The 11,576-nt window shown below is 37.5% G+C and overlaps 1 protein-coding gene and 1 pseudogene across 1 annotated transcript; one reads left to right on the top strand and one right to left on the bottom strand.

The window, feature by feature from the left end:
* The first annotated feature begins 1,599 nt into the window (after positions 1–1,599).
* LOC143598169 (uncharacterized) lies at positions 1,600–3,592 on the top strand (annotated as a pseudogene).
* Positions 3,593–4,432: 840 nt separating this feature from the next.
* On the bottom strand, positions 4,433–8,767 carry LOC143598168 (uncharacterized). Its single transcript, XM_077076458.1, has 9 exons — positions 7,648–8,767; positions 7,186–7,273; positions 6,794–6,872; positions 6,519–6,645; positions 6,214–6,287; positions 5,419–5,522; positions 5,178–5,265; positions 4,897–4,995; positions 4,433–4,736 (listed from the first exon to the last, which is right to left on the bottom strand). Exons 1-9 carry the CDS (start codon positions 8,765–8,767, stop codon positions 4,641–4,643), a joined length of 1,875 nt encoding a protein of 624 aa, XP_076932573.1. The 3' UTR covers positions 4,433–4,640.
* Between the last annotated feature and the right edge of the window lie 2,809 nt (positions 8,768–11,576).

The raw sequence follows: 11,576 nt of genomic DNA, 5'->3' as shown, positions 1-11,576 counted from the left end.
AATCAATGTGATTCCATGTTGTGATCTTTCTCAAAAAAATATTTAAAATCATTAGAAAATTTTATAAATATTATTGATATATAATATTAATTTCATCTTTACTCCTATATTTTATTGTTTATTTTGATTTTGTTTTATTTTAGTTTCAACTTCAAAATGTTATGTATATATTTTCGTTAATTTTAAAATATATGAAAATGCCAAAAAGATTTTAAGTTTTTATTATGTTCGTACATATTTTGTTAAACTTTGTTTCATTCAAAATCATGTGTTTTGTTGTCAAGGTCGTTCATGCAAAGTTCGTTGAAAATCTGGGACTTAAACAAATCATTTACAAGTTGAGGGACTGAAATTGGGATGGCCTATTAACGATTTCTTGTTGACCCTCGAGAGGGTCTGTGAACGAATCTTATTCGTTTTAGCTTTTGTGCAGTTGTACATAGACAGGTGGATCAAGATCAAGTCTGCTTGAAGTTGCAGATGCTGAAGCGCTTAAAAGAAAACGAGAACGTGAAAGTTGGTGATTGAATCTAAAAAATGAACTGACTTTATCTGAAGACAAGGAAAGAAATCAATTGGCACAAGAAAGTCAACAAGAGAAAATTAGATGTCGAGCCTCCCGCATCTGATGTTTCTAAATTTGCTTTTGCCAATCATTCCCAGAAAATAAGATTGAAATTCAAGTCTACAAGACCGGAAAATAAAGATTTGTCCAAAATCCAATCTGGTTCAAGATCCTGGATCAAGACAAGTACTAAGTTTCAAGAAATAAAGACGAAGCAAAGAACTTGACGAAGGTTCCTCGACATACTCAATCCTAGAGGGAGATTGTATGGCCAATATTCTATATTGTTTTCAGGATTGTATATGTCGTTTTAGTTTGCTTTTAGTCGGTGTAGTACGTACTCGGTACGTTATTTTGTACGTTTATTTTATATGTATTAGAGAAATGGGGACCTTATAAAAGGGTTGCTTACCCATTTCTCCAAACTACAACTCTTCACAACTTCAAGGAAATAAAGTTTTCTCTCTATTTATCTTCTTCTTCCTTTCTAGCAAATAAACCAAACAAACTAAGATCTGAGATCCGAGTGTCGTTGGTGATTTCCGCTAACCAACATCACGGATTGATCCGAGTCAAGTTGTGAGATCCATCTAGAGGACCTGCATATACTCTCTAGCCTTATACGCATAAAGAAAAAAAGAGAAAAAAGCATCAAAATTTTAGTTAGTATTAGACCTCTAAGGACGTTGAGTCGGCCCTGCAGAAAACGGTCATGATTGATGAGGCAGAAGCTTTATTGTTTAACAATTGTTGATAGTCAGCTTTAATCCTGCCGACATGGTCGTTAACACTGCCAAACTATATTAGATTTGCATAGCATCAATGATCCAAACAAATCAACCTAAATTAAATCATATGATAACATCAAATAAAAAACAAAAATATGAAATATTTAGCAGCCTTTATTTTTGTGACCACTTGCTCCCCCATCCACCCATTGCTGAACCACACATCTTTCTTTATCTCAAGGCTTGCTTCTTTTTATACAACATTAACACCCCACGCATTTTTTCTCATTAAACCCTAGTACACAAATGGAAACTGGGTGGAGGGATTCTTTCAGTGGCAGCGACGGCGGTGACGGTGCTGGTGGTGTCAGCGGAGGACAAAATGGTAATTTTACTAGTAATGCATGGGATATATGGGACAATAGTACTACTACCGGTACTACTGTTACCCCTCATGCTGGTAGTAGTACACATTATGATTGGACAAGTCCAGCCATCTCCGCCGCCGACACAATAGAAGAGGCGAGTGTTGTCCATGCACTTCTTTTCAGTGTCGCCAACAATAACACTGCTTTTCATCATGTGCGGGACCCGCACATGATGTGTTTGAAGCTGGGGAAAAGACACTACTATGAGGATACTTCTTTTGTCCCTGACAATCATGTGACGACAGTTAGGGACAAAAGAGGCAAATTACAGTATCCATATGATACTGTAACTCCAGCGGCCACCACTCGATGGCCGATGAGGGTAACCTCGGCAACGAGATGCCGGGTGGAGGGGTGCAACGTGGCGCTTGGTAATGCGAAAGAGTACTACAAGAGACATAAAGTGTGTGAAATCCATTCTAAGGCTCCCAAGGTTGTCGTGTCGGGGTTTCAACAACGGTTCTGTCAGCAATGTAGCAGGTTTAAATCATTAATTTGGTTTTATATATTTATGGATAATTTTTTTTATAAATAGTTAAATAGCGTTCTATTAAGGCCTAAATAAGTTGAGTAATTAAACATTACTAATGATTTGTAGTGGTTAGGTAGATTTAGGAGTAAAATATTAATGGTTAAAAGGAAGAGAAATGATTAAAATAAAAGTTACAAGTATTAATTATATAGAGATAATTTCGGAATTCATGTATATGCACATGCAACTTCGTTAGATTTTGTATTTAGTTAATTAGTCACATTTTGATTTTTAATGTGTTTGGTATGGCTTGTCAAAATTTCAAATCGAGAAAGGACTTGATAAATCTAAAAGCCGCACTGATATGTAGCAGAAAAATAGATAAAACGATACGACTAACTAACGTGACTTAAACAACATGAACAAGATCTAGCACGAGGTAAACCCGATAAAACTTGAGATTACAAAGTTTAACCAAAGAAGAGAAATGTATACTTTCTATCCTCATATATCACAATTACACATTTTATTTCCACATATAGTTTTTAATATAATATAATATAATATAATTGTCCAGTTTTAAGTGCACAAGGTAAATTTATATACGTGATTATACATGTGACATGTGTGCAGGTTTCATGACATCATTGAGTTTGATGAAGCCAAGAGGAGTTGCAGAAGACGATTAGAAGGACATAACCTACGAAGAAGAAAGGGAGTCATTTCCAATTCTCTCACTCGAAACTTTCCTCTTTCTCATGGTAGTTTTCCTTTTTTTATTAATTTTTAAATAAACAATATCCTAAATAAAAAAATCATGAACAAAAGTTTAATTATCAAGAAAATTGATAAACTAGTCTTTCAAACTTTTTCTTTCACAAAGTGAAACATATGTTAAACGAAGTCACATTTGAAAAGAAAAGAAAAAAAAACTTCAAGGGTCACCTTATTAGTCATTTATATTAATTTAACTTTATGTCAAAAGAAAATAGTTCCGCGATGGAGCAACGACTTGGACCATTATCACCATCATCCTCACAGTCGAAGCCCATACGTGCTCTCTCTCTTCTGTCAACACCAAAAGCCGAACCTTGGATATCTTCCGGTGACTTGTCCTCTAGATGCAGCGCTGCACTATATGAGTTAATTGCTGCAAACCGAGCAACTTACGTTTCCGGGCATTTATTGAATCAATATAGTTCTCATCAACAGATTCTTGATAGTACAATGCACGCATTACATGACACCAATCAATTCAGTCACTCAACCATGACATTTGATGCAAAGCAAGCTCCGCCTTTGGATTTTGGCCTTTTGGCCATGAAAAGAGAAGTCTAAGGATCTAGAAGAGTGGACCGATTGTTGTTGGTCCGCCTTTGGTGGCGCAAACGTTGTGTAGCATGTTGATTATTTGTGGTCGATTTGTTCCTTATTATTCTTTAACATTTTATGCATTTGTTTTAAATTAAAGTAATAAATACATTCTATCATTTTTCCATTTGTAGTTTTTTTTCTTTTTTACTGTTCTTTCTCAATCTCTAGTTTTGGTTATTTATGACTCTGATTTACAGCTTAATAAACTTTTTACTTTTTAAAATTAATTATTACACATCAAATATCACTCTATAAAATCTAGTTTTTTCATCTCTCTCTAAAAACTAAACAGAAAACACCAAAACCAATTCCGCCTCTACTGGTCAAAAACCTAAACATACCCAAAACCGGTTTTTTAAAAAATCCAATTTTTTAAACTTTGAAACATAGATTCAAGAGTACTAAGCAATTCATTCAAATTATAATAAAATATGCCATACATAAACCCCAAAAAAAAATGTAAACCATCAAATTCATGTGAGGTGTACAAATTCAAAACCACAACCCTACAAACCATCACCTCCACCAAGTACTGATCCCAAAAGAAGATCCCATTACAACCCTGTTACAAAGTCAGCTGATGAGATGCCACCTTTAAAGATTCCAGCACAAGCTGACAAAAGAATCCTTCAGACTGAAGCTAGTATTGAGCATTGGTCCTAGTTACAGAAGACGATAAAGGTGTCTGGACAATATGTGGATATAAGAGTGGCATGTTCTAAAGGTCAGAAAGAAATTATCACTCCACGATCAAAGAAATCATAACAGTCAAAAGAGGAATTGAAGAGTTCCATCATCTTAATGGTCACAGCTTTTTTATTTAATAGCAACAACAATACTCCATGTAAACAAGAAATCCACAATAAAAAGCCAAAAGTTAGACCGAAAATCACAAACCACAAAGTCCAGTTATCGTTTTTACATAATAAAATGTTCAAAAATAAAAATGTAGGGGAACCACAAGCTAGATGCTTGATCTAGCAAAACTGGTTTCACTGGCTGCATTTGCCATCAAATCTATTTTATATCCTGGCTAAAAGCAAATCCACAATGTAACACAATACAGTTTACACCTATCGAGACAGCCAAAACTTCAGGCCCATCAGTTCTCGATCAGCACCAGAGCCTTGTTTAGCCAGTTTTTGAATACGTGACGAGAATTCTTCAGCCTGATTGAAATGATAAGATTAATAAAAATAGATTAATATGTACGTACAGCCTTTTCAAGTATATTTCACAGAAATTGTGCACGTCATTAACCAATATAAGATGAATTTCTATGAAATGGAAGATCTAAAAATTTATTGATGAAAAATGAAACAGTCTAACCTTTTCATCGATCCACATTAACGAACTTAGTTGATTGTTAAGGATCCGAACAACAATATCCAGTGGTGTCATACCATCAGTTGCTTCATGTTCTCCACCCTAGAACGGGCACATATATAAATATCAACATCAACCCGTACGAACATAAAACAATGTCATTTTTGTCATTTAATAAAAAAAAATATGTTAGGTATTTAATTTATGGTTAAAGCTCAAAGCACTTTCATCTGATCAAACAACCCTCTCATTTCGGGCTAAATCAAATTTAAATAAATGAGCACCTGATTGGCATTAAGAGTCTGAATAACAAATTTTATTTGTTCTGTCATCTGTTCCATTTCTCTCTCAATAAATTCAGCCTGCTCGTACCTGAGAATTTCAAATGATGATGTTTAAAATGAGATTTCATACAAAATCTACTTCAATATAGAGTAAGTGCTGCTCCTACTTCATAAATTATGAAAAAAAACTATGGTTCTACATTACATTTAGTAATAAAAATATCAATAGCTAGCCACTCACATTGCATCTCTGGTTGAAGCTGCTTCATCATCAAGAAGTAGCCCATGCTCGTCTTTGTATATCCGCTCAGCTTCTTCTTCCACACTTTGTAAAGACTTATCAACCTAAAAATTGTATCAAGTGACAACTATGTTATCACGATTTTCAAATAGCGGGAAAGATGACTAATTTAAACTTATAATTACTAACAAAAGAAATCAAATACTATGACCAACCTCTCCAAAGCTTATCCATAGAGTTGGAAACTTATGGAAACAACAGAAACATCTACTTCATTACTAACCTTAGATGGGCCCTAGAGATAACAAAAAGATCTGACCACGTACATATCAGTCAATACCGTTAAACTAAATTATGAAAAAACACTTGTTGGCGCCCCGATCAGATGCTAACCCGCCTAACTTGATAAAACATAACCAATAGCACCATAACCAATAACAATCTACTTTCACTAACTTGGGGTGCAAATAAAACATCTCGGATTTCCATTTTTGGAGCTTGAAACTCATGTTCTAATTACCAAGCATAGTTAAAATTAATCTCTACAAATAAAAATACATTTTCTAAACGATCCTAATATCTTCAACATGAAACTTTTTCATCTGTCAATACATGCTTACAGTTTGACTCAAAACTCTTGCATATGTGTTTGTTAGTCAACTCCATATTCAGGATGTTTTGTTCTTAGATAAGAAAAAAAGCAATTAAACAAAATGATTTGAGTTTAAAGACTGCAGTTCCATGATTAAAAGTACCAGAGATACAAGATAAAGAAACAAAACCTTGTTAAAATACCTCTTGTTGATGAGTCTCAATCAACTCCAGCTGTCTCTCAAGGTTTGATTGGGTATCAACAACTTTGGCAACTTCTGCCTGTAAAAAAGCAGTTTAGAATAAACACAAGGAAGCAACAAAGAAAAAGGTTGTCTTTTAACTATATATGTGAAGGAACTACTAGAGTTAATTAGTTTAATTGGAGTATAAATGCACAGCTAAGGTTAATCTGAATCAAACGTGTGTCTCTTTGGTTCCTAGAAAGTTAAATGACTAGTTAAATAGTTTACTAGATAGTACATAATAATAACCACAGTGGATATGACTCGCCTCAAGTTTAAGAAGAACATCTCGGTTCTGCAAGATTCTCTTGTCCCACTCAGCTATTGCATTAGCTTGCTTCCTGAACTTGCTAGTTCGCTCCTGGAGCTCCACATTCCACTCCTTGATGATCTTTAAACAAAAATTGAAAGAAAAAATCAGACCATAACAGCAACAGAAAACACTGAAAGTTGCTACACCAATTTTGTGATCAGGACATGAGAAATGAAGTAACAACATAACCAATCAATAACAGAAAAAAAAAACTTGGTAGGGATACCTCCTCAACAGTTTTGCCAGTAATTTCAGATGGTAACTTCGGAGCAGAAGCTACGGCTGTGCTGACACTTGTAGTTGTCCTAGTGGCAAAATAACAAAAGGAGCCTCAGATCAGAAATGATGCACAACAGATGAATCTTGGAAAGAATAAAATGTACTAGTGAAAATATAAGCAATAACATTGTAATGGCAACATAGCTGACAAGAACGCTTTTAGATATTGTATATTTATCATCTGGCATGACCAAAATTAAGAGTATTTTTACTTGTATCTTGAGAATCGATATCAAAAAGAATTTCAGCCCTTTTTCAAGATCGTACTTCATAGAATCATAGTACACATGAAACTCTAAAAAATAAACAGAACATTTTGAGACTATACATATGACTAACCCGCTACTGGAAGACACAACAAGAGCAGATGACGTCTGAGCAGTGGTGGTTGTAACAGTTGAAGTGGTTGTCAAGGAAGCAGGGGTACCTGCAAAAATAATTTAAACAAAACAATAACAGTTAGAAGTTAAGACAATCAAAAGTTTATCAAAATTCCAAAGATCGAGTATTACAGAATTTACAGTCATGTGATCTGCCAGATAGAATGTCAGGGTGACTAACAATATTTTGCAAAAAAAACAGTGCAATCTCCTCATCCTTAACTCCTTATTAAGTATTCATACAAAAGTTAATGTTTTCTTTTTTTACATTTAAAACTCTAAATACACTTAAGCGAGCTTAACGCGGTGAATATTAAATTTCCAGTCTATGAAAACAACCAACATATATACCGGTGATAATTAACAAATGCATTTTGTTACAATAACTATAAAATCAGAGGATCAACATCAACAAACTCACCAAACAAAGATGGAGCAGCTGTTGACTGCGGTTGAGACGCCGGTGCAGGAGTACCAGCACTTTTAGAAGCTGTTTGAAATCCCAAAAACGAACTCGATGTCCCTGTAGAACCCGCAGCACTGGTAGCAGCCGGTATCGCAAAACTCGACAAAGATCCAGTAGCAGTCGAAGCTGCAGTACTAGACGAAGTCCCACCAAACGCAGCAAATGGAGACGACACGCTAGCTGAACTAGAAGCAGCAGCAGCAGCAGCAGTAGTCACAGCCGCAGACACTGCAGTCACATTCGCAAACGAGAAGCTAGAAGCCGTACTCGACGATGATCCAGCAAACAAACTCGGAGTTGTCGCTGCAGAAACAGTGCCGGTCCCGGTCCCGGTTCCTGTCGAATTACCAAAAGCTGAATTCGTCGAAAACGAAAATGAAGAAGCCGGTGTTGACGCGGCCGCACTTGAAAACGAAAAACCAGGAGTCGTAGTCGTAGACGAAGCTGAACTCGAAATCACGCTAGAAGATGCCGCACCAGAGCCGAATAAATTAGGAAATGATGTTGCCGGTGACGCTGCAGACGTTGATACCGAACCAAATAAAGCTGTAGAATCCGCAGTCGAACTCGTAGCTCCGAAAACACTGCCAGATCCTAAAACCAAACCACTCGAACTACTCGAATTACTCGTAACACTAGAACCGAATAAACTAGTAGTAGTAGCATTACCAGTAGAGGTGGTTCCAAACAGACTACTGGATCCACCAAACGGCGATGACGTGGCAGATGACGTACCAGCAGAGGTGGATCCAAACAGAGTACTAGATACACCAAACAGTGATGACGTGGCAGATGACGTACCAAACCCTAGGGTTGAACCGGTTGTTGCAGCGGAGCCAAACGACGGCGTAGAAGATGAGGAAGACGCGAAGTTGAATCCGAACGAAGCGGATCCGGATCCGGATGCGGAGGATCCGAATAGCGAAGGTGATGAGGAAGCGGTGAAGGGTGAAGAGGAAGAGGTAGGGTTTGAGGAGAACGAGAATGGAGATGAGGATGATGATGGTGGAGTGAATGAGAATGGTGATGGTGATGAAGAGGATGTAGGGTTTGTGGTGAAGGAGAAGCCCGCCATTGTTGATGGTGGTTAGAAGGTTGGTTTGAATTTTGAACGGGAGGGATATGATTAGGGTTTACGGAGTCCGATTGAAGGTTTTCGTAGGGGTCACGGTTCGGTCCAAACCGGTCGTCGGTTTGGTTTCGCGGTTGGTTTTTGTTTTTAACTTTCGGTCAATTTTCAAACCGTAATGAACGGTTTGGTTTACAGTTTATACAAAAAACCGTTCGAATAAAACCGGACCATAAGATTAGATAATATATTTTAGTTTTTGTTATATATTTTATAATGCATATATTTAGTTATCTATATTTAATATTTGATTCGATTAATTAATACGAATATAGGCTAAATCTATTTTTAATTTCAAAGTGTAGTAGCAGACCACAATCTGTAGTTATAAACTTAAGACTTGTATTTTTAATTTATTTCATGAAATAGTTGTTTTTATACTTTATTTCTTTTATCTAAATGATGAGATTTATATAATTATGAACGGGTAGTAAGCTCTTATAACAAGATTGTTCTATGCATTTTGGATAATATTTTATTTTATCTTTTGTGGGTTTTTATTATAAAGACATAACAAGTTTAAAACTTAAAACTGTGAAACCGAACCAGACCAAACCGTTAGTAACGGTTCGGTTTGGTTCGGTTTTGATTGTTGACGGTTCGGTTTTGGTTTTTAATTTCCAAAAACCGGTACTAACGGTTTGGTCACGGTTTAACCCAAAAACCGTTCAAACCAGACCGTGAACACCCCTACACCCGGGTGTAAACGAGCCGAGCTCTTGCGAACTATTCGGGCTCGGATTAGCTCAAATTGATAAAAAGGCTTGAAATGAGCCGAATTTTTTTAGGCTCAAACTTCAAATTGAAGAAACACTAATGTTAACAATGGGTAGTCTTAACGTAATGTCTCGATCAATGATGGATTGATATTAGCCTAACCCTGGGTGGGCTTCTCACTTGAGTTGTTATGAATTCTGGCAGGCGTAACCTGCAAAACTGAACACCATGAGCTCGTTACTAGGGATGAGATCGGTATCGAAAATCCCGGTCCCAAAATTTACAAATTCTTGGTACCGGTACCGAAATATTCGGTTTGGTACCGGTACCTGTGACACCCGGTAAATTCCCAATCCCTTAAACCAAGTAATCAACCTAAATATTAGGTAATTATGTTATATGCGCCTTGCGCGAGCGCGCTATGTTAGAATCAGCACGTGCATTTGTTATGTGCGCCCTGCGCGAGCGCGCCATGTTAGTCAGCGCGGGCATATTATGTGCGCCCTGCGCGAGCGCGCCATGTTAAGAACCAGCGTGGGCATATGTTATATGCGCCATGCGCGAATGTTTTGGCTTTATGTTTTCATGTACCTTAACGATATGTTGTCTAATGGGTTGACCGTCACGCATGATGCTAAGGCGGGTGCACCCTAAATCGTTTATGCGCGTGCGGAAGGGAACTAACCTCCCCGCATGGCGGGAACATTGAGAGCTAGTTTGTCTGAAGCTCCAAGAAGGAATTGACTTCAACATAACTGATCACTATGTTGAAATACCAAGACCACCTGGAGAATCTACAAATGAAACTCAATGTCCCTAACTGCGAGAAGGTTACGCACCTACCCGCAGCAAAGAAATGTCCTTCACGCAGAAAGCTATGCGCACAAAGTGATACGCACGGAACACTTAGTCTATTCTCCAGACGTAAGGAGATTACTCCCGCCCAAAAGGAAACAGTAGCGTGTTTCAGAGATTTTCCACTTTTTACTGTACACTAACAAAAGTACCTGAAAAAGCACACTGTAACACGAAAAGTCAACTGTCAGCCACCCTATTCTCACCAACCCCAGACCTGCATGTCCTGACCAAATCAAATCAAAATCTTTTATCCACTACTCCACTCTTAAATAAATAATAATAATTTCCATACTTTATCATCATTACACCTAGATATGAAAAGATTACAATCCCCTAAAGCAAAGGATTGTGTTCCCTTGAGTTTGACTATAAATATGTAACCTAAGTTATCACCCAAACACACTTCAAACTTCTCTCTTAAGAACTGCAAACTTGCACTAATCATCTCCCAAGCATCCGATCCTGTAACTAGGTAAGCCGAGAATATAACCTTGAGATCTACCTTCCAACCCTTATATTCTCCTATTTCTTGATCTTAATATATATACTTCTTGTTATTTAATCGTATTCTAGACCTTCAATTCCGAGGCCAACACCAAGAAAACCCGAATCTCGATTAATCCCTTAACAAGAACCACAGGTGAGTCTCACAGCCCCTATTCTCGCTGTTTTCACTGTTTTTAAACTGTTTTCGGGGCGAGGGACACGTACTTAAAACTATGTTTTATGTGATACTCTTACAAGCAATACAAGCAATTATGTGTTTAAATAATGTTTCATTATGGTGTATTTACGAGCAATGCAAACGGTATCTATGGTTTTCGATGTATGTGCGCCAGAATTCGAGTAAGTGATCACTTTACCATTGGAACTCTAAGGGTAGGGACTGCTGGTTTGATCCACCCACTCGTAGGGGTCGCACCTCTTTGCATGGACGAGTGCCTAGTATGGTCATGGGGCAGTACTATGGGTTTGAGCCCGCTCGTAGGGGTCGCGCCTCTTTGCATGGACGAGCGCCTTGTTTTCCGGCACGACGTCCGCGCGTAACCCGCGGGACGGAATTATTGATTAGCTCGTAGTGGCAGCGCCACTTTGCATGGACGAGCACATTTTCCTGAAACGTTCGCGCGTAACCCGCGGGACGGTATTATTTCGCTCGTAGTGGCAGCGCCACTTACAC

This window comes from Bidens hawaiensis, unplaced genomic scaffold, assembly GCF_021521415.1.
Source record: "Bidens hawaiensis isolate Kalapana, Puna unplaced genomic scaffold, B.hawaiensis_p1.1 tig00049734_1, whole genome shotgun sequence".
NCBI classification, from domain to species: domain Eukaryota; kingdom Viridiplantae; phylum Streptophyta; class Magnoliopsida; order Asterales; family Asteraceae; genus Bidens; species Bidens hawaiensis.
This window is presented reverse-complemented; position numbering and strand designations above follow the sequence as displayed.